The sequence below is a fragment of the Melopsittacus undulatus genome, chromosome 4 (assembly GCF_012275295.1).
Source record: "Melopsittacus undulatus isolate bMelUnd1 chromosome 4, bMelUnd1.mat.Z, whole genome shotgun sequence".
Taxonomy (NCBI): Eukaryota; Metazoa; Chordata; class Aves; order Psittaciformes; family Psittaculidae; genus Melopsittacus; species Melopsittacus undulatus.
In genome coordinates, this window is record NC_047530.1 from 7,929,822 (window position 1) to 7,953,974 (window position 24,153).

Sequence of the window (24,153 nt, forward strand, 5' to 3'; positions counted from 1 at the left end):
ACAGAAACACAGCTTAACCGGAAAATGTTTAAGATACAAATAAACCAACCACCAAGGCTCTAGAAGTTAAATTGGAATTTGGCATTTATTGGCTTTATTCCCATTCCTGGACCTGTGTGGAACTGAGGTTACAAATAACACAGAATGGTGATGGAAAAATTGCTATGTTAGAATAAAAGAGTGCCTGGTGTATTTGTTCATGTTTGTTTGAACGCCCTTCAGCTTCAGCAGATGAAGCAAAAATCCCTTCTTTGCTCACAGCTAATGACAGTGTCAGATACTGTCAAGATCTGGGGCCATGCTGCAATATGTGAGCTTTCAAATCTTAAAAGATTGCTCCCATAACAGACCTACTTCCCTCAAAGCGTAACATAAAGGATGGTCAAACTGAATGTTTGCACTGCTAATAGCTGCTTTAGATTTCCACTTCCTGAACAGGAAATTAGAAGTAACTACCAATTAGTCAGAAAATACATGATAGCCTTCAACTAAACCCTGAGCTGGTTTGAAACATTTCAAATGCAAGTGCCAAAGAAGCAGAAGGTACTATCGAGCATTAAAAACCAGTAATAAAAAGGCAATATAAAACCAAGTTGGTAGGTGAGTGAATGACATGGTCAGAAGAGGCCTGACTTCAGGGGATGAAACTATGGGTCCATCTGGAATACAGAGTTTGGGACTGTAGCCTTCCTTCCACAAAAAGGAGAAAAATCACAACACAGAGTACCTGGGTCTTCAAAGTAAACAGAGAGAAAGGTGCTTCCTTCCCATAGCCATTTATGAACAAACAATACCTTCAGGCAGCATCATTTTTATGTGTGTTCACCTTCTGTGCTTATAGTGGGGATAAATTGTGTTTGTTTTACAAATCCTGGAGCAAAAGGACAGACCTCCAGCCCTATCCCTTCCTCAGAGACCTTTTGAAACCCAGCAGCACAAAGACACAAAGCAGAAACAAAGCACAAAGAAGGAAAGACTTCCCAAATGAGAAAATATACAGACATAGCACTCACAGTGTTGATTTTGGCATCAAGAGAGTCAGCAATCCCTGCTTATACAAGACATCACACCACAAGCTCTGATCTGAGAATCAGAGCACTACAGACAGTTATAAACCAGAATAATAGAAAAAAGAATAGCACATCAAGAAGCTGATTCATAGCATTCATACCACTTACAATGGGTGGGCAGGGCTTCTTCTAGAAGCAGAACACCATTACTCATAGCTTAGAAAAGGAGCAAGTCATGGAGACAGCCACCTAGTCCTTCGTTTTAATTGCCTCCCCACTAGGGATAGCTCTAAAGGCCCAGGAGAAGTTGCAAGGGGCTTCTTGAGATCTATGCACTCTTCTTTATCACCAGCCTCTTTGCAGTCAGACATAATAGCAGTTCTCATGAAAGGAACTTGAAACACAGCCTAGAGCATACTTTGTCTATAACAGACTGCTTCTGCCCAACCAGGAAGACATCTATAATTTTGCTGTTCAGGGCTCTCTAGTATCTCTGAACATCTAAAAGAAGTTTCAATCTTTTTCCAGGTAAAAAAAGATCAAGAAGAAAATACACACATAAGGCGGCAAAATTAAGTATTTATTAGTATAAGAAAAGTACATAAGGACAGCAGAAAATGGACAAATGAGAGAAAACAAAGACAGTATCATTCTGAGGCTTAAGGGGAAGCAGGGAGAATATTGAATCTGTTCAGAAGCAGAAAAGCTACAAAACAAGAAGCCAACAAAAGAGACCATATTAAAAAAATAAATTGTACACATACATTAATAGTAGCCTGATCTAGATTGTAAAGATGTAAAAAAGAACAGAACCTCACCAACCTGCACTGGATTTATCATGGAGCAGAGCTAATTCAAACAGGGCAAAAAAACATCCTGAGAATCTCTCAAACTGGGGGTAACACATTGCCTTGTCTGTCCCAACACACAGCAATTCTATTGACTATTAAGCTAACCCATCCAGAAAGCCTTTGTTTAAGCCACTTACCATGTCTTCTCATGCTGATTCCTGTAAACAGTTCAGCATGAAATCAAACCCAGACAGTCAGTAATTGTCTCACCTCATCATCAAGTGACACCAGCAGAGCCCGGAGAGCACCAACAGCTGCTGCCATGACATTATCCACTGCATCATCCAGCGAGAAGCGCAGCAAGAAGAGAAACCCAGCATCGAGCAGCAGACGCAGAATGCTGCCCTTCAAGGAGGAAACAAACTCTCCAGCCCTGGCCTGAAATACACATCACACAGTCAGTCTTAAAGCTGTCTCATTCTGTATGCTTGCCTCTTCCCATTTCTATTGTAAAACAGCTAAACTGAGTGTCAGGTTTTTTTTCCCTTATTTTCTCTTCCTTGTATTCCACAGAAGCATGTAACACCAGTTTCTTAATGCAAAAAGCTTTCTTTCTAAAGCCTGGAAGCATCTCATGACTTCGGCCTCTTCTGCCCATCGTTCTTCTCAAAACTATCCTGTTTCTTCTCTGTCTCCACTGCTATTAGAGGGCAGGTTAGCACTTCCCTAAGAGATAGGCAGAAACGTGCACAGAAGTAAATATTCACTCTGCTTTATGCTATTGGCACATCACTCTGAGTAGGTTGGTTCATATAGAAAAGGCATGCTAGGAAGCTGGCTCAGGCAACAGGAGTCAAAGGATCACTGCCAATGATATAGGTTTCTCACAAAAATAACACCCAAAACAAAACTTAAACTTGTGTCCAAATCAGCAAGAGAACTGAAGCTGCAACACTGCTGCTGAACAACACTTGGAAGCATCTCCCTTCAGAGAAACCTGAAACTCAGTTTGTTATCTCCCAACAATTAATTTTTCTAACAGTAGGGACAACTCCAGTGAAAAAAGAATGCCCTGCTGCTGAATTTTCTCACTTTCATTGAACAGTACAAAGTAAACAACTTGTACCAGATCAGAACTCTGGTCCTGATCCACCAGAAACCTGAGTTATGGGAAGGAATTCCACAGGAACTGACTTACCTTTTGAACAATGCGACCCAAGACCTGCAGAGCCAGTGTCCTCTGTTGAATAACTTGGCTGCGAGACAAATGAAAGAGCTCTTGGAGAGAATAACCAGCCCTCTAAATGGGGGGGACACCAAAACAAAACAACAAAACAACTCAGCTATAGGTATATAAACAGGCCCCTTCAACTAAGATTAACTGCAAAATACTGCATAATGGGAGATAAACTGCAATGCACTGCTGTTTGCTGCTTTGTGGCAATTGCAAAAGAGTTTCTAATCATTGATATGACAGGAGAAAACTGAACTTCTTAAGAAAAGGATGTATGTGCACCTTTTTCCAACACCACAAATCCTCAATGGCATTAAAGAGAAAAGGCATTAATGGAGCTTTCTGCAAGTGAGGTAGTCAATGTATACAGACCAGCTTCTCTTCAGGAACTTGTTTCAAAAGAAAATCATCTGTCTGCACTTTCCTAAGGTTTTTGTTACTAAAAGGCCTTTGCACAAAAGGAATCTGCCAAATCAAACACAGGAAACAAATGTGTGCACCCTTTCTACTACATTACACCCACCTCTGCTTCTTCTCCATGGTGATGCAGGCCTAGATGTGTTGGTAAATCAGCATCTGCAGGAATCAATTCTCCTTTTAAACTGAATCGAGCTTGCATTCCCTACAACAAAAGGGTGGAAGGAGACAAAGATTGTTTCTATTGCCTTCCACTCCATTCACCACTTCAAACACTACTTCTTGTATCAGCTTCTGGAAGGGAAGAGTTCAAAAACTCCTCAGCTCAGACCTCAAATTCTTAAGAAGTATTCCCCTCTTTCTTAGCTTTCAGACCTGTTTCAGATTACAGCTGACAGACTTTCATTTCCCAGCTCTCTTGAGCACAACAGCCTGAACTGTCCACCTGTCATCCCACCCTGTGGAAAAAAATGGGAAATCTCCCAGCCCAATGAAATCTTAGATATTAACCACACAACTAGCTTCTGATGCCTTCAAAACTGTAACTGCTGAGAAGCATGACCCAGACACAAACATGAAAAACAAGTTTCTGCTTTCAGACCTTTTTGGTTTTCCTCTGCTTAGGCAAGGGCAAATCTTTCATCCATTCCAGCTTCTCAAATTCCACATTGTCCATGTGAATCCATTCCTTCTTTGGCTTCACAGGCAGATCATCATCTTTGTGGGAGGAAAAAAATAGCAGTTTTACCTTCCAAGGCAGGAATGAAGATAATACTATTCCCCCTTTGCCAAGCTACTTGGCTTACATACAAGACTCATGTAAAATAAGAAAACGGTTTTCAAACTGACTGTTGGCTGATGCATAAACATCAAAGGTTTGAAGCTGTTTTCATCTTTCATGAGAGCTACAAAAGGAAGTGAACAGCACTGTAATGAAATTCACAGACAAAGCTAATTTAGGAGAAGTTGAGCAGAAGTCAGGACACAAATAAGGCAAAGTGATCAGAACCAGGGCAGAAAAATAGTATCAACCCTACTGTTGAGAAAGCAAACCGTGTGTCATCCAGGAAGGGGAATGCTAGAGCAGATGTGAAATGAGTCAAAAGTATTAATCATAGAATAGTTTGTGTTGGAAAGGACCTTAAGATCATCCAGTTCCAACCCCTGTGATGGTCAGGGACACCTCACACCAAACTACATCACCCAAGACTCCATCCAACCTGGCCTTGAACAACGCAGAAAGCTCCAAGCAAATTATTGGAAGCCAGTATGATTTCAGCCCAGCTACACTACTGATCATGCTTTCATTGCATCTGTGATGCTGTTCTTCATCCCATGTCCCCCCAAAGGCCTAAGAAGATCAAAACAGCTGAGAACTTACACAGCTTGCTTGAGAAACAGCTCAGCAGGGAAGCTGGACAGTTGAACAAGAATTTCAAAAGTTGAAGTACTAAAGGATGAAAGTACCGATTTAACTTTCTAAAGCGCTTTTGCTAGAAGAATCTCAGAAACAAGATATTTATATCTGACATCACAAGAGTTGCCCTAGGAAAGAGACAGACGAATCTTACAAGTGAAGGGACAGGAGAAATATAACCAGAAATTATCTTAACACTAGGAAAGGTAATGCTTTGCTACTAAGGTACTATGCCATACTGCCATGAGAAGAGATGAGCTAAGAAGTCCTTGCTATCTCAAGAGACACCACACATTAGAACAGGAACAGGCAGTCTGAGGGCATAAGAAGCGTGAGAAGCAGCAGCATCACTCCTGCTGGAGCAGCCCAGAATTCATTTGCATTGCAGCTATTAACCCTGGTGCCCTGGTCTTCACTTGTAAGGAACAATGAATCCCACTGAGCTGTTCTTCTTTCATCCCATCTTTCCCTGCTGATAACTGGCTTGAAACCTAACCTTTAAATTTCCTCCAATTAGCAGATAAACTTTCAGGAAGGGCACTCATCCTTTTTAGGATGAAGCTTCACCCTTATGATCAATGTGGTATTGAGTCAGGCAGGGAACCAAGCACAGAGTTATCTTCCTCAGCCAGAAAGCTGTTCCACAGAATTTTAGCCAAAGGCTCAGCACACATTTTAATTGAAGAGAAGAAAAAGCATCTGAAACGTAAGAGCGCTGAATGCTTGTGGGTGGTAGATGCAAAACTAGAGGAAATGATATCAGCAGACAAATGAAATCTATTAATATTTGTAATTGTTTTCTCCCTTAATCACTAAATTGATATGGTTGAGTTAATCATTCTATGAATAGGATTCTGCATGCTACCACCAGCCCTTAGTATTATGATCTTGTCAACAAGAGAAGACTGAGATATGTTCCAAAGCATCAGCAGATTTTCCAGTTACTGAGAAATCCCTTCAGAGAAACACAAGCTGACAGTGCAAATGCAACATTTGCATTGAGCTTTTTCAGAACTGGGCTGTATTAAAGGCTGCCACTCAACTTCTTCCCTTTCTTCTTTGTTCCCCTTTTGTCTCAGTGCCAGAATATACTCTTCCATTTGATAAGATTGCAAGTTGCTGGATAAAGGCTTCACCATCTTGTTTATTAGAAACAGTAGCCTTTTATCTCATTATGGGACAGGTTTGACTTTTGAGCAATCCCATTGCTTTGTGTCATCATCCTCTCCCTGGGGAAATTCAGAATGACCATTTGTGCTGAGTTATTTATGAGTTTACTTCTGAGCACAAAGAAATGCAAAATCCCAACACTAAGTGCTAATGTCTAATTAATATTTTACATATCATATTGTCCAAGATGGGCTGCAGACATCAACTCAGGTTCTGGAAAGGCTTCCCTTGGTTTTATAGCTTTCTCTGTTCTTTCAAATATCCTGGGAAAACTCCTCTTCTTTCCCATGCAGTCTTCCATAGGAAGCAAAAGATGCTGTCAGCACACAATGCTCTGAACACTGAGCTATTCTCAAAAGCACTACTACAATCTCGTTCAGACTTTATTGGCTGAACAACTCACTCCCATTGCTCTCAGGCAAGTAAGAGTATCACTTAACCTGGTGCTGCTTGTGCACTCAATTGTTCTCAAAATGAAAAGAACAAAGAATAGTCTTTTTGATTAAGATGGATTCGTGGAAAAGTAAAACTTAGGGACACAGAAAGAGCACTGTTCAGTGAAGTGTCTTCCTCAATAAGAGGCTAATCAGCTTTCCTTCTCCTGCACATGTACACATACATACACTCACAGACTCATCCCTCTCATCAAGAAAATGTTATCTCTTGCAAACACCAAGTTGAAAGCCAGAAGTGATTCAGAGACCTCTTTAACTAGTCTGCATGTTGCACCGGGACACAAAGAATGCATCAGAAGAGAGGATCAAGAGATGGAGAGAGCCAAAATTGACATGAAATTGGGGGTGAAGCACGCTAGTAAGAAAGTGAGCCATGCTATGAACAAAAGTATGGGGAAGATGAGAATTAGAGCCTAAAACCACAACACAGAAAAAGAGATGGCTAAAGAAAAAACTGCAGTGAGTAAAGCAACAATAAGAGCAGAAGCTTAAGGGGAAAACACTCCTCCACCATGAGAATATATGGATTGCTCTAGTTGTGGGAGATAATATATCTGTATGAGGAGAAAGTTGCTTTGAGTATTTAGTACTAAGAGGCAACAGCTCTGTGCATTTCTTTCAAAAAAAGAGCAGAAGAACATTCTACACATTTTAATACTTCCCTCCATCAAAACACAGAGAAAAGAACTGTATTCTGTGGAAATCACCACATGGGCTCTGAGATACAAGCCACAAAGTAGGGACACCAGGAGTATATCATGATAAGTCATACGTGCACTATGTGAGCCATCTCCCTGAAGTAAGACTGTGTTCTCCATGCTATCCTATCTTCTGTTTCCCTGTTCACATGACTGAACAGGAGAGCAATGTTGTCTAGTTTAAAACACATCTTCTCTTCAGAGACCTCAGAACAGATTTCAAAACCAAAGCAAAATGTCCCACTGAACAGCTCACCTTCCTTATGTAGTGTATTACCCTTCTAACCTATGGAGCCCAGCTGGAAATAAGAGAGATTTTCTTTTTTGACCCAAGATGTATGTACTTTTAAATATGGTAAATTCTGAGCTGGATAACTAATAACTAATGAAGTGCCACATCAATCCATACAAACCTTACATTTATGTTGAGAACATTAATAACATGCTCTTACCTGTGATTTCTACCTTCACATTTTCTTCTTCCCTTACAGATTCTTCCAGACCAGACTCCTGCATGGAAAGAGATGATCTTACACCATGTTGAGCCACAGGCAGAGATTCCACAAACTCCTCCTGTCTGTTCTGTTCCATTTTTAATTCCTTCTTCTGGCCTTCATTGCCACCACGTCGTGACTTTAAGAAAGCAACTAAACTGGGATCTGCAAGTATTGACAAAGAGACAGACAGAGATGTGACAGAAAGTCTCAAAATACTTGGTATGTCTATAGCTCCTGCTATTTATGTTTTAGTCTTTTCATTCCCATTCTACATGCCCTCTTTTTCTGTACCAACTATCACTTCTTTTCAAACTGAGACACTTGAATGGTGAGGTGACACCAGAGAAAGAGCTGATAAAAGTCTTCCAAAGTAAAACCACTACAAAAAATCTAGTTATTCTCCCAGCTTACAAATAAAAAGAGAATAATTTCTTTCCCCCTCACTGCCACTGAAGAGGCACCATTGTGGAGAGAATTCTGGTCTGTGATTTAGGGGAAGAACTGTTTGCCTACCCTGCCTGGGGACCACTCAGGGGCAACAACCTGAACACTATAAGGATATATGGAACAGACACCACAGTGAATTACCTGCTCTTTATTAAACTGCACTAGTGCTGCAGTGCATGGTCTAGATATTGTGTTAGAAGGAGATCTCATTTGCTCTGAACTGACTCCCCATCCTGAGAGTCAATTATGGTCTGACAACATCCAGAAACACATTCTTTTCCTGCTTTGGAGAACAGGAACATTTGGGAGGTAGGGGCGTTTTGAAGGACAGATAATATTGCTATGGCTCTAAAATAGGAAAATATCAGATGATCATAATTTTACTTTCAAATCTGCTTTGGATACCACATATCATTTTTGACTGAGCACTTTGTCTCCAAATACTTTTCATCTAGAATACGGTGTTGAGGTGCCAGCAGTGAACAATAAGAGCTTGTGTATTGTGCCTCTAAAAGGTTTACAGATACTCCAGTAAGCAGCGTCAGAGGTGCATAGAGTGTAGACAGAATGAAACACTGACACTGGTTATCAATTCTTAGGATGACAACGGACAGGTGATTCAGAAGCACTCTGTACCTGAGAGAAATCATCTCAGAGAGGAAACTACTCATTTATCTCTGAAACAGTTCAGGACGCAGGGATCTATCCCATACTTGTGACTGCTGCACACTCTCCTCCTAGTACAGTTTAATCTCCCTTGGTGAAGGACAGGCATTCAGCCCAGGCTCATTAAAGCACACATATTTTTCCTGTATGCAAGCAGATCTCCCAACTTTCACTTCATTGTGCACAGCAAGAAAGGACTGTGTTCATGATTTCATTACTTCACACAGACAGCGGCTAACACATCACTGGTTATGCCAATCTGTGCACAGTATGTCCGAAAGTCAGCCTGCTTTTGCTCAGAGTCTCCATGGGCAAAACCAGAGCACTATCACCAATAAGATCCTGAAGACACTGCCCAGCATGGAATTGCCTACCCATCCTTGTACTCCACACCATGGACTCATCTGCTTTGTAACTAAAATGTTAATTCAGAGACTGGGCACCATTAAACACCCATAAATGATTCACACTCCTGAATATGGAGAAAATGTCTTTTTAATCCACATTTCTCTGCTTGTCCAATTCCCTGCTTCATCTGTAAGCCAGCAATTTAGCTTAGGAGTAGATTCATCATGCATAATTGCCTAACCACAGATATTTCGGGAAGGCCAAAATTACTCCCAGTTTTCTTAAAGCCTCAAACACTGACAAATCTACAATTTTAACCCACAGGGCATATAAACAAATACACAGTTTTATAAAATAACTTATTGTACAAAAATACTTAAAATACATCCTAAGCTTTTTAAACTATGTAGTAACTATTCACTTCACTAATATCCCAAAGGACAGAGCGGTAGGGACAAGAAGCATGAATGAGACACAAAGAGAAAGTGCATAAACAAGATCTTTCTCATGCACATTCCATTGCTATGAGCAATGAAGTTAAAAACCAGGATTTTTTCCATCTCAGGTAGCTGGAATAGCTCAGCTGTCTGAACAAGGGATGTACCTACACGTTCTGTCTGCAATTATTTTGCACACTTCCTTTGCCACCTTTCCAGTTATACCCATGCTGCTTGCAATGAAGTCAAGGCTGTTAATATGATCTTTAAGCTAAACTTAGACATTTCAAATACCACTCACACCTAAATTGGATGCTAGAGAATCTGAACTTAGGAGAATTTCAAAACCCCTTGTCTGCCACCTGTATCTGTACGTCTGCTCTTCTTGAGCATACAAAATCACCAAAACCAATGCCAGCAGTTTTACAGTGCCCTAGATCCCACAAATTCTCAAACACACCACATTCAGCCATCTCCCCCATCTTGTCATCAGCATTCCCATAGGCACCACTGTGGACAAGGCTCCAAAACAGAGACTAGACCCCTGACAGAACATCTGCATCCACCAGCCTGATAACTAAAACACTTCTTCAAGAACAACACCAGTTGTTTTTCTGCTCTGCAAGTACAGACTTAACCTGAAATCTCCCACATGCTTCCCCTACCTGGGTACTGACAGTTCTGGCCCAAGTTTTAGGTATTTCATAAGGGAAGATCAAGGATGCTCTCTCACCTTATCACTGCTACAAAAGTATCCTAAGAATAGCTTTACTTTCTAATCTGCTTCACAGAACACATTTTAGGATCTCAACATATGTATGTGTAACCAGGTATTTGGTGTGCAAAGTAGCAGAGTGCATGGACCACCTTATCCCATAGCAAAAGGGGAGATGAGACAGACTTAGTCTAAGCCCCCTCTCACTGAGGAGTAAGCTCTCTAATTCCTCCACACTTAATTCTTAATCACAAGCTACTGACATGACATGGAAGCTAAATTATCCATGTATACAATGAGGAGGAAACCCAAGCTCTCATCTTTGATCTGTGAATTTGGTAAGACTTTAGAACAGCCACACATTCAGTAATCTTCCATATCTCTAGAATTCACCCCGGGAAACACATACCCAGCTGAGCCAGAAGCCTTTCTTGCTCTTGCAGGATCTCTTCCTCAGACATGGACTGCAGCTTTTCCAAGTTCTCTCTGTGAATAGCTTGAACTTCCTCCTCACTCTTCTGGCTTCCAAGACCCTCTCCCGTTATGAGAGAAGGCTGCTGAGAGGTCAAAAAGTCACCAACTTTATCTGTTAGATCAGCAGAGAAAGCAGTTAGTGATTTAATGTGCCTACACCATGATGACTGCATCTCAATTTTGTCATTACCATATTTGCATAATTTGCTTTTTATCTTTGAAGCTGAATTAAAATAGGAGTTAAGAGGTTTAGTTTAGCTTCAAACAAAACTAAAATACTTGTGCTTTCATCCCATGTCACAACAAAATGTCATTTCTACCTCGTTTCTTTAGGAGTCTGGGGAGGAGTGGGGTTGGGGGGGGGGGAGAAAGGAATTTTGTTTCCTTAATGCAAAGTAACAGCAAAAAAACTGGAGCACAATTCACAACTAATGAGCATTCTGCCATGTTAGTGAATACCAGACACCTTCTCTGTCCAGGAACACCTGAACCCACATTTGTACTTCAGCTGAACCATGGCCCTGACTCAATATTTGTTGAGTGAAATACAGAATTAAAATGATCAGGTACACCAGTTTCTGGAGTGATACAAAACCCATTCTCAACATAGGCATGTTTGGTTCCAACAACATCCTGTATTCACATTGTAGAAGTTCCAGCAGCGGGGCATTTTTCCTACCCTGAACAGAATCAAGTCTCCTTTTATCACCTGATCTAAATCCTTTGTAAAGGCCCATTTTGTTTAACTCCAGCAGCCAGGTAACATGCTCTTTTGGCTAGAATGAGACCCTCCAACTGTCCTGTAGCCCACTATACAAGGACCTGTCTTTATTCCTTATGTTTTGTTCATATGCTCCAAATAGTAACTTGGAACATTCCTACGACACTAAACCAGCCAACCCTGAAAGCATCAAACCCCTGTCAGAATAACAGCAATGACACTCATCACAACATCAGTAAGGTTTGATGTAATTTCCACACCAGTTGTCTTGCTCATTAAGCAGAAAGAGATGAGAAGACAGTGACCTGGGAAAAGATTCAGTAAGCCTCCCACCATCAGCAACTAAGCTGAGGGTTACCAGGCACAAACATGTTGTTGCTACAAGAAAGGGAGCTCTCCCTCTTTTCTTCCTTCTAGTGATCCTGCCCAACAAACCTGCTGAGGAGGCCAAGCCATTTTCTGATCCCTTTGTTGTGCTACTACATTTCAAAAGCATTCTACTTCAAGAGGATCACAGCTCTTGGGCTGCTGGATTTCCCCCTTTGAGATTTCTCAGACAGAAGTACACATGCACAATTGTAACAGGCTATTAGGCAAGCACGGTACACTGACCTGGATGGTGGATTTGTGCATGGCAGTGCACGGCACATCCAGGGATTCTCTTACCAATTCTCTGACAAGAGTCAGGGCAGAGAGAAACTTGGGTAAACAGTGATAACCCTCAATCTGGCCTCTATATCAATGTGAAAAGGTGGGTGTCATGGAAAAGCCCAGATACAAGGCGGTACTCAGCAAATAGCAAATAAAAGTCCAAGACAAAAAACGTAAATGCCTGGAGATTCTGGTACCAGTTGAATTGGTTTCATCTTTCCTTGTCAAGTTGCTGTCAGACAAGTAACTGCTGGAGGTGGTACTGACTCATCAGCACTGCCTCACAGCCTTCCTTATGAAGCAAAGCCACAATCTCATGGCAGCAGATCTGGTGATGGAAGACTGAGCTTTCAGCTCCTAGGTAGGAGTGAGAACCTGCATCAGAGTGGTCTCAAATGCCTTCATGAGGCACAAGAACCTCCCTCTTCCTAAAACTGTGGAAATCGAGGATGAAACAAGAAAAACTTTACATACAGTAGAGAGAAAAAGGAAGACAATGACCTTGAAAAACAAATATTTGGGCTTATGCAAAGCAAAAAGGAAACCAGCAAGAAAGCTAACCCAATTTTCAAAATCTTAATTTGGGTCTCAGACCACTTCAAATCCTTGTCACACCACAGACATTCCAAGTGACCTTGAGATTCATAAACTGAGGACAGAAGTGTACCTTACTTTAAAAATAAGGTGCAGTGATGTTACAGTTACTAAAGCTACTTAAATACAGTAGGTTGGATAAGCAGAACGTTCTCCACTCACCATCCCTGGAGTCAAGGAAAGGCGCCTCGCCTGCTGACCCCTCAGGATTCTGGGCATCGGGAGCAGCAGGTCCCACTTGCAGGCACTCGGCAGCAGAGGGGGCTGTTGCTGCCTTTTCAGCAGCTCTTCTCGCTGCCATCTTTTGTGCAAAGATGCTTTTTCTTCCAGATGCCACCTTCACCTGCAAACAGTAAAACCATGTGTCACCTCTTTCCAGACTCCCCCGCACATCTGCCACTAACAAATGTATCGATCTGATGCTAAAGACTCCTTCAGATCAGACTCTGGGTCGAGATACAGAAAATGCAGGTTGCTGCCAGCAGCTTCTCTGTTAAGTGTACTATTCTTATCCTAAAACAGGTTTTAGTGCTAGGACAGAAAGACAGAAACATTACTGTTTTTTCTACCTAGAGAAGGAAGATGATTAATTAGAAGTGAATTCAAGCCAGGCAAGTAAACCTAAAATATCACCAAACACAACAGTTCCAGCTTTCCTACTGTTCAGAAACTGCACAGCTGACTACTTTGGATTTCTGAGGATAAAGGAGGCTGTACTGCACTGTGCTCACCACATGCTTGGAACAGTCTTCTTATAAGGTGATTAGAGAGCAGCAGGCTGAAAAGATTTACACAGTAAGAAATGGGCACCTGGTGCTAAAATAATCCTGACTAAATTACTGTGTTGCTTGCCTAGGTGATGGAAGGACATGGCTGTGAACAGCTTTGCACAGGATGCACAAGAAATCCAAAGCAGACTAAGCAAAAAACCTCTTGCATATCCCCAGTCCAGAGAAGCAGCAAAAGACAGTCTGGCCATTGTACAGCTGCTTTGTGCACTCCTGCATTAGATAAACAGAAATGGTAGTTTCAAAAGTATCACTCTTTCAACAAAGCTGTCCTTCCAAGTAAGCTACCTCCTCAAAGCAACAGCTATCAATCACATACCAATTCCCAGCATCTGACTCCCACTCAGCTAGCAGCTCTTGCTATTGCAGCAATGCCTGGTGATAGCAGCCATGGTTTCCAGCTTTACAGCCTCAGAAATTATGCCAAAATCCAAAAAGCCGCAAAATGTAATCTGTGCAACCACGCTCAACTGTTATGTCAGAAGAAATCAGGTGCAGCTCCAATAAGAATGGACTTAAACCTGATGGATAAATTAAAGGAGGTTGATCCTCAGAGAAAAACCGAACAGGATCAATTCTGTTACAGCAGTGCAGATGTGATCCATCTCACTACAGTTAGCTGAAGGGGATCACCTTTTTCCTAAACTTAAAGGATTCCAGTGTTATTTAGCTGCAGGGTGTGAGCTACCAAAATGATGGCAGCTTGGTAGAACTCTCTCCTACACTAAGGCAGCAAATGTGAGAGAGATGCTAACTCATAACATCCAGCATGCTAAGCCACTTATTTTGAGTCCTACCACCCACCAAGCATCAGGCTTTGTTGTCACCTAATTTTAATCATGAATAAGGTAGCATAAAACAGCTGCTCCCAATCTTACCTCACTTTTTATCTCAGAGCGGTGAAATGTCCTTGGAAATGGGTCTCCAGTGGGCACTGGCATGGTCACTGCTGCTGCACTTGTGTCTCGTTCCTGCAGCAAGAAATTAAAGCCTTGTAGAAACCATCACAACAGCCAGATATACATTATTTTATATCATCTAGCAAAGAGTGGACTCAAAATCTCTCAGCTCTGCAGCTCACAAGCTTCCTGCTGCATCACTGTCAAGCTCAGAATACCTTCTGCTTATTTAGAGACAAAGTGAGGCTATTTTCCAAAAGGCTGGGCTGCCAAACTCCAAGAATCAGACAAAGGAAAAAATCTGGGCCAGTGCAAAGCAATGAGAACATCCTCCTTAGAGTCCAGAAATTCACCCAAATCCACACTGGAGCACATGGAGGCAGCATGACCTGTAGGCAATCTAGACTGGAAAGAAGACTCAGACCCATATTTAACTGACAGCAAAAATAGCCACAAAGAACTTTTCTTTCAAGGAGCTCCCTGAAGGAGCAGTTGTGCCACAGCTACAGTGCTACAACTGCTTCACTACACTGTAGAAATAAAAAGCAGCAACAGAACCTTTCATCCTTGTCCACTTAGTTCACAGCATTCAAAAGAAAGGAAAACCAAGCAAACAACAAACCAACAGAGCCCCAAACTAGAGCATCACATAAAACCTAGACATACGATAATTTTGCTGAAGACTGCTGTGATGTGTCGGTCATGACTCTCCAGTCTTTCCTCTGGATCTTCATCCTCAAAGTGGACACAGGCATTTTTGACCTTTGACTTTTTTGGAGGAGCTGGAGTTAGAGCTGGCAAAGTATCAGGAAAATCTGGGGAGGGGAAAAATAAGGAAAAAAACATAACTATTGTGCAATAAGTATCAGACCAAGGCTCCCTAATAGCACCTATTGCTCTGATGAGAAACCAAGATGAGGAAGCAAGGAGCCCTCTGTCTCTGACTTGCACTGGGTAGTGGAGAGAAACATACATACTCAATTTTATCAGTTATGTATTGGCACCAAGGTCTTTTCAATGAGCTCCATAAGCAGGAAAGGGTACTGAGGCCTGACTGCAAGTATTAAGGGAAGAAGCAAGGCTTTACAGAAATAGTGTCCTTGCAGGTTATGTTCAGGCACAATTCCACTGCCAGCTCTAACAGTGAGTGATTTGTATGATCACGAACAAGTCAAGGCCTCCTTTTCCCTGTCTATAAACTGGGTTCATGTTTTCTTACCTGGAACTAAGCACTGTAAGATTTAAGTTGTTGCTTTTAAGAAAACACCTTGAGCTTCTCAGACTATTAAGTACACAACCGAAATGTTACAGTTAGTACTGATGGAGGAAAACAAAACTGTAGGAAGGCAACTTATCAAGCTAGATCTGCTGGCTGAAAGCTGGAGCTGTTAACAGAGCTAAACCTCAGAAATACTGGGAACAGAGTCTGGACAGATTGCAAAGTAAGCAGTGAGTGTCCAGTGGGTACAAATCACAGAAAACACCTCTTGCATTGAGGATGGCAAGGTATCACAAAGGCAATGTGTTGGAAGTGTGGTTCTACTGGATGCCAGTAACACTGGATCAGGGTGTTTCCCAACAAGGCCAAGAACAAACAATACTGCAAGGAAGACACACATGCAGGGCAAAAGGAACACTGAGTTGAGAAGAAGGTGAAAACACAAGACATGAGGAAGACAGGAAGAGACAGAGAATTCTGGTAATCCAAATAAGCCCACAAGGGAAATTACCATCCAACATGACCACATCCTTGCTGTCCTGTAGCGGCGGTCTCTCAGCATCTGTGGTCTTTTTCTCCCCTTTCCTCTTGTCTGCTTTCTTCACAACCTTTACTGCAGGTGAAGCTCTGGCTGCCAGGAACTGGTTTTGAAAGTGCAGCAGGTCTGCCTCGGACTCCCCAGGCTTTGGTCTCGACAACATCCTGCCTTCTTGCTCTTGCAACTCAGTCCTGTGTCCTGTTCACATGGAAACTATTGCAGATGTGGGAAACTGGTTACAGAATTGGATTTCCTGGAGAGAGGATGGGACAGCAAGGGAAAACTATTAAATTTTGTCCCACTCTGCTGTTCCAGTACATACCACAGCCACTCTACTTCAGGATCACCCCAAGACACAACTAGTTTTACCAGAGTCCCAGACAAACCATACACCTTGTTCTTCATAGCCAGAGAACATGCTACTAGACAAGCCAACACCTGGTCTAGCAGCCAGCTGGAAGCAGAATGGCATTATTCCAGCAAAAAGCCAGCCAACAAGTGCATCACTGCCAGAGTGCCAACAACACAGCCTCGAATTTGCAAAGCTACAGAAGCATCTAGTCCAAGACAACAGATTTGGCTTCCTCCATTATCAACACCAACCAGAACATCAGACACATAGTCTCATGCAAATCTTCCCCTTCCAGCACAAAGTCTTCTCTGAATCCCAGTATTAGCATTCCTGTCAGGATGAAAGAGCCTGTGCATGTAGATTTGGACAATGCACTCACTCTCACTGACTGTGCTCTCCTTCATGCTCCTATCTCCCAAGTGAAAACAGTTTTTCTTCCTTATCTAGTCCTGCTCTAGTTCTCTCTCTATCTTTCACTGCCCTCTCACTGGCAAAAGTCATGTTATTTCCAAGCATCTTCATTCATTGCCCAGGCCAGTTTTAAATGGAAAGCCAAGGATGGTATTTATAAAGACTTCTACCTCTGTGCATGTAAGAATTTACTGGGAAGGCAACTATTCCTCTTTCATTCTGTTGGGCATGAAAATACTTGTATCACTCTTACCTCTTATTCCCAGAGCCTGGGACCATCCATCTATTTCTGACAGGCAGCAAGTAAAGTGTTTGCAAATACATTTCACACTAATTGAGTCACTGATCGGCACTAATGCTACAGACCTGACACCTCCCACACTTGGTATGTTGAAATGTTTGGTACATATTTGACCTCTTCCACTTTTCAAAAGCCCATCAGGACTCAATGACAATTTATTGTGAAGTAGGGAAGGGAAGTGGATGTGGATTTGAAAACTGCAGTTATGTGTCATATGGGTAGGCTGTACATATGAAAAAATGCAAAAGTTGGAAATGAATCTCTGTTTTAATCTAAGACCAAAGCAAAGTTCAACCCCAATGCAGATACAGCCACTGCTCTGAAACCACTGTTTTGTCTTATGCTATTATTGTACTTCATTGTAAAATATGTTGTCATGGTTTGAGCATGTTTTGAGGGTGTTTTTGTTCAAGGTTTTTTTTCCAGCCAGGGGGAGTCTGGGAGGAAGGAGAGACAGGACACCTGACCCAGGCTAGCCAATGAGGTATTCCATACCATAGCACGTGATGCCCAGGATGCATACTGGGAAAGAGAAGGCTGGAGGGGTAGAGGCTAGAGCTCTGGAGAAAAATGGAGGAGGGAGCACATGGTGCTCGGCCGGGCAGGGTGGAGTGAGTTATGGGTCGGTGGCTGGTGGGGTGTTGTATTCTTTTCACTTGCTATTTGCTGTATCATTATTATTTGTAGTAGTAAATGGCAGTAGGGGTTTTGTGTTATGCCTTAGCAATTAAACCGTTCTTATCTCAATCCGTGGGGGCTACATTCTTTGGATTCTCCTTCCTAACTCTCAGGGAGTTGGGGGACTTGGTTTAAACCACGACATATGTGGAGAGAGATCTTGTGGAAAGCATGCTAACAGACACAAGAATTACTTCATGCAGTATATACCACCTACACATGGAATAGTTACACTATTTTTAGGGTCCTCATTCTTGACCAAGGTCAGTTGGGTGTGATGCTGCTGGTTCCAAGAGCACAAAGAGCTCCAGAGAGTTCTACATTTGTTACCTTTCTAAAATCAAGGCCTCAGTGTAAAACCACAGACCATGTAAGATTCACTGAAATTCTTTTTCATGCCCCTTACTTTGTGCAAAAGCTGGACTAAAACCATTCAGACTTAAGAGTTTTGTCTACCAAAAAAAAGTGGATTTTCAGAGGTTTCAAGGTTTCCAGGGACTCCATTCACTTCAGCACTCCATGGCTGAGGACCCAGACTTCTTCATCCAGTGCCAACATCACGAGTTAGTTGCTTGATTTAAGACATCTCAAAACACTGATCTTAATGAAAACTGTAAGCTCAAGAGTCCCAGGACAACAATGTCCAATTACACCAAGCCTACATACAGCACAGGAGAGCAGCAAGAGAGACTTCCCTGTACCCTCTGAACAACAAAACCCACCCCCAGCAGTCAGGGAAAATGACCAATTTCTCTATCAATGCTGTCAAGGACATCTGTGGAACACTGCCACTAGAAAAGGCTACTTCAGGGCAGGAAGGGAATGGGGCACACTGTTATGATGCATTGCTACTCTTGGAGGAGGGCTTAACAAAAACACTGCTGGGATGTCATTGTGGTTCTGACTGACGCTGAGAAAGCAGAAACACTCCCTTTCAGCCCTGTTCCCTCACAACTGCACAGCAAAATCTGCAGCTTCTGCAGACAGCTCCCTTTCTGTGTACTCCTAACGTAAGCACATACCTATTGCTGTTAATTTATGGAGCTTTCTGCCACAACAGGGGCTCCAATAGTCATACTTCAGTAGATAGGTCCCTCTTTGATATGCGTAAGTAGCACCACATACATCAGAAGCCAAGTGTTTCATTCCCTATCATCACAAGCTTCAAAGCCAAAATGAGGATGATGCTAAGATTAGCAGCACACTTTGCTTAGGTCTGTTAATCTTTCTGAAATAAGCTTTTTCCACACAGGGATCTCCACACACTTGTGCAAGTCTCTGTATTTTAAAATAGTTAAAACTACAGCAGGCCTTGAAACTGCCTTCATTTGCCTGAGGAATTGTAAGGCACAAGAAACCAACTATACAGTCATTGTCTAAAAAGGTTAGCTGTTATTCCAGGAACCTTTTCCTCAAAGTCACTCCTTCCATAAATATGGATACAGAGGCCACCCAGAAGAGTTACAAGATGGCAATACAGAGGTGGGTGCTAGTTTGGCAAAAAAGTAACTAAAAGCTTTAAAAGTGTTCTTTCCACGATCCAGCTGGATCCAGAAATTTAATACAACCAAGGCCTCTATCTTGCAGTCCAATGAGCTAAGAACTGCTTAAATACATATGGAACTTACAGACAGGATGTAGTGAAAAGAGTTTGCTTTCCAATGGTACCTTTTTCCATGCCCCATGAAAGACATCTAGGCTCACTGGCAACACTCACCTGGCCATCACCAAGAGAAACTCTTATCCACCAGAGCACAGAGAAAACATGCAAGAAAAATAACACACTACTGATGATCAGGACTAATCCCAGCATCCTGTGGCTGGTTATCTCCAGCCCTGCAGCTGGCTACTTAAGAGGTAACCACACACAAACTGTTTGCCTAGAGGGACCACCATCTAGCCAACATATGCAGCCTCATGAGGATATTGTCATAAGAACACATGTAAGGGATCAGAAACGCTGTCAAAGGGCCACAAGCACCTATACATACCAGAACATAGTGATTATTCTGTGAACACACTATCATCTGCTGTTGTGCTCTCTGTTTGTACTTACAGTCTCAGTAAATATCTTTCTGTCGTGCTCTGGACTTTCCAAGGACACCGTTTTGAGAAGCCCGTCAGTGCTGCAGGAAGTTTTACAAACGCAGCTGAGAGCAATGATCTGAGCCAGGCTACAAGAAGACACAAAAGCACAGAAGGCAATAAAGCACAGACTGCTTCACACGCCCAGCACTTGTTTAATTTTGGATTAACCAGCTTCAGATTGAGGGTAAGCATGTACCAGAGCATCACAAAGAATGGCATTTACCTTACAGACAAACTGAGGTCGACAATACTCCCCCAGTGCTTTCTAGAAGCAACATTTAAGCTTTGGAGGCATATTACCAACCCCTGCCACTACTCTCAGCAGACATAAAACATAACAATAATCAGACACAGCATTTGGGCAAAGTACCACCCCACTGGCCAAGATTTTTACAGGTTCCATCAGGCTACAAAGAACTGCACTTAATTGATATAATACAATATCATTAGGGGGTTTTTTATTCTAACCCATCTGCATTTGCAATGCGGTTTTCTTGTACAGCAGCAGAGCCCCACAGCCCAAGGGAGACATATAACAACAAAGCCATGAACTAAACACAGTTATATAATAGAATAATATCACATTACAGTTTGGGTTGGAGGGGAGGTTAAGCTCATCCAGTCCCTGCCACATCCAGGGACACCTTCCACTAGATCAGCTTGCTCCAAGTCCCGTCCAACCTGGCCTCAAACACTGCCAGGGATGGGGCAACCACAGTTTCTCTGGGCACCCTGTGCCAGCGCCTCAGCACCTTCAGAGTAAAGAATTTATTTCTAATACCTAAACTAAATCTCCCCTCACTTCAGTTTAGTCACTACACCTTGTCCTTTCCCTACCTGCTCTTTTAAAAAGCCCCTCTCCAGATTTCCTGTCAGTCCCTTTACGCATTAGAAGCTGCTCTAAGATCTCCCGGGAGCCTACTCTTCACCAGGCTGAACAACCCCAATTCTCACAGCCTGTCTCCAGAGGGGAGGTAACAGGGAAGTTAAATCAACTCTGACTCCAATCAGACTTGGGTCAAAGAGGAATACAAGGTAGTACTGATGTCACAATCAATGCCTCAAAGTATCATATTTCTTCAGACCTGTTGGTTGAGGTAAGGAATTAAAAGGGGAGGCAAAGAGGCACATCTCAGCCTCTTCAGGGCAGTTCAGCAGGCAGTGGGAAAGTACTTCTCTGCTCTAGTGGTCAATAAAAGCGCCACTCGGGATTCTTGGAAAGTTTCTCAGGAAACCTTGCAAAAAGGTGATGTACATGCTCTGCTCTGTCCCAAGAACACTTTCTGCACACAACAGTGTGATGACCAAAGCCCAGGATTCACAAAACAGTAACTTCTACTGGCCACAGGGAAAGCAGATACTTGTAGGGATGCTCCTCCCCGAACCCCAGCCAAAAGTACAAGAACATCTCCTCAAAGCGCCTGCACATCTCACTCTGGTCCCATCAGACTCACTGACTGTTACTTTGCCTGCCAGGCACATACCATGTGCACACACACAGCACCTCACCTGCAGAAACCCTGCCGTCCCCAGCCTGCCTGAAGACTCTGCAACCAAAAGACGGACTCAGCATGGCACGAAATAAAACTAAAAGCAACGCGCTGCTATTAACACACTAACGAGCAGGTACGTCCCGACACTCCCCCCGCTAAACCACTCTAATCCGACGTCTTACACCCGCAGGCGAGGCCCGGAACCTGACAGGGAGCTGCTCGGCGGACGGACCCACCGCAACAGGGACCGCAGAGGGACCGCGGGGCCCGGCCGCTGCCCCGGAGGCCGCACGGCTCCTGCAGCCACGCTCCCCACAGCCGAAACCCTGCGGCCGCACGGCCTAGGCCCAGGCAGAGCCCACCTCACGCCGCGCCGCACTTCCGCCCGGCCCCGAGGCGGCTACTTCCGCCCGGTGTACGTCACTTCCGCCCGTGGTTGCCGGCAGCCGCTCGGTGCTGAGGGCTAGGCAAGCGCCATGTTGTCTCAGCTCAGCAGAGCCAGCTGCTATGTGCACAGGATTGTGTCCTTGGTGTGTTCCCGCAGTCCCTGCGAGGCAGGTCTCTTGTTGGCTCTCTCGCTGGCTGGGAGAAGGGGTAAACAGGGTGTCCGCTGGTGCTTGTGAGAGAAACTGAACTAAGTCTGCGTTCTTGCTCTTACCCTGGGCAGTCCCGGTGCAAGTTCACTCTGGGTGCTTTCGCTGGATATAAATATAGGGCACCTGAACCAAATAGTGTGTCTGCATGTCAAGAAATACGTGTATGTAAATGTAGAATCTGTGCCTTTGCATTATTACAAGGCATTGATGTGCCCGAGACTGGAGGTGTTTCAGGAGAGCAGATATATAAAGGTACATAAACATGGCTATAATTTATTATTCATGCCTGATTATTCATTTATTTTAAATGCCAAGCATAACTAGGAACTACTGTAAAGCTGTCAGAACTGGCAGAAGCATTGATTTTAACATTGGGTTTAGTGCTTGGTCACCTTTCAGCCTTTTTACCTGGGAGATGAGTTCTGTGAGTGTGGGACCAGGCTGAGACTGTCATTCGGGCTTGGACACCAGCACCAGTGTGCCCACTGTTTGGGAAGCACTCACCACAAATGCCCTAATGCTTTAAGGAACACAGCACTTTCTCGTCTACTGGATCTCAGTGGGGTATTTTATCCCTTCAGAAAGCTGTGATGCTGCAGCAAAATCATAGAATTATTTGGTTGGAAAGGACCTTAAGATCATCCAGTTCCAACCCCTTGCCATGAGCAGGGACACTTCACACTAGACCGTGTTGCCCAAAGCTCTGTTCAGCCTGGCCTTGAACACTGCCAGGGATGGAGCATTTACCACTTTGGGCAACCCATTCCAGTGCCTCACCACCTTGAAATTATAGCCAGAAACAAGTTTTATGCATTACAAGCATGGAAAGCATTTAAATCTATAGAAACCAAGATAAACCTTAATCCTGTCAACAGGCAGCCAGTCCTAACCAGTGGCAGGGAACTTGGCTGTGATGAACACATACAAAACTGAAATTCCCAGTGAAATGCCTGGACAGAAAACATCTCTCTCAGCTCTGTGCCTGCTGACCAGCAACCGTGTTCTGAGGTGATGAAGCTGATGACCACTCTTTTGGGCCGTTGAGCCCTTCTTGAAGTAGGAGCCACCAAAATCATTCAAAGATACCCCATTAAACCAAGTGACTAAGTAGCCGAGAGCAACCTCAGTTCTAGCCTTGTGAGCTTTTGGCTCTGGCACAGGTGTCTGAGCAGTTACTCCGATTACATCTGGTGCTTATAGGTGTTCCTAGCAGAAGGAAGAAGTAGAGCTGCTCTTAAGTACATTTGGAGATTCTCAGAAGGGAGTCTCAAGAGTGCTGGGAGTGCTTCTCTGATGCTGCCCTGCCAGACTGCAGTTTGGCTGGTGGAGCTCTACTTTGCATTCCCTAAAGGATCTGGAATCACATTAAAGTCAATTGTAGTTCAGGAATAGCAGTGACTGCTGAGAAAAGGGATGTCCAATTCTCCATTTCGCTGAAATCAACTGTTATCCTTCCACCACCATCTGCCACCTTACTTTGTCATTCCCAGTTTCTGCTGTTTTGGGATGAAAGAAACACTTTGAAATAGTTGTTCAGGTTTCTTGCAGGTAAACCTCAGTAATAGCAGTTTATTCTTCTTCCTCAGTGGAGCTGCTCAACATTGCTGGTGGCTCCAGGACTCTGTTGCTACTGTAGGTCTGGCTGATCAAAGTGGGAAGTTTAAGGTGCTTTGTTGATCATGTGGGTCTGTGAAAGTTGAATTCAGGATCCATTGAAATCAATGGATTGTGCCTCTGCTTGAAGCAAAAAGTGGAACTCATATTTTAGTGTTTTGCATCATTCATCTTCAGACCAGACAAGAGAGCACTACTAATCTTACACAAGGGTTTGGCAGATACACTGGTATGAGCAGAAGACCTCTTGCACATCAGGGTTTGCTGATGCTAAGCTTAGGAACAATCTTCCATGGACCCAGATGAAGAAATTTGGGTTCTCTTACCTGAACAATGAGGCTGGGAGGCCTTGGCAGTGGTTGCTTTGGAATGTATTTGGGTTAAGTGGTGGGACTGTTAAAACTGTCTTGCAACTGCTTATGAGGTTGAGCTGT

The 24,153-nt window shown here is 43.2% G+C and overlaps 1 protein-coding gene across 4 annotated transcripts in view; it reads right to left on the reverse strand.

The window, feature by feature from the left end:
- Nucleotides 1-21,997, reverse strand: part of RPAP1 (RNA polymerase II associated protein 1) — a 42,031-nt gene extending 20,034 nt beyond the window's left edge. For 2 of the 4 annotated variants that reach the window (XR_004549566.1, XM_005143956.3), the window contains exons 1-11: nucleotides 21,692-21,852; nucleotides 16,160-16,439; nucleotides 15,096-15,244; nucleotides 14,409-14,501; nucleotides 12,905-13,085; nucleotides 10,712-10,888; nucleotides 7,645-7,851; nucleotides 4,054-4,169; nucleotides 3,559-3,657; nucleotides 3,000-3,101; nucleotides 2,072-2,239 (exon numbers count right to left, since the gene is read on the reverse strand). Coding sequence is in view for 3 of the 4 variants with exons in the window: in XM_005143956.3 (XP_005144013.2) it covers nucleotides 2,072-2,239; nucleotides 3,000-3,101; nucleotides 3,559-3,657; nucleotides 4,054-4,169; nucleotides 7,645-7,851; nucleotides 10,712-10,888; nucleotides 12,905-13,085; nucleotides 14,409-14,501; nucleotides 15,096-15,244; nucleotides 16,160-16,349 (1,482 nt within the window). In the remaining variant the exon portion in view is untranslated. The other 2 variants (XM_031044515.2, XM_031044514.2) reach the window with 2 other exon arrangements.
- Nucleotides 21,998-24,153: the final 2,156 nt, after the last annotated feature.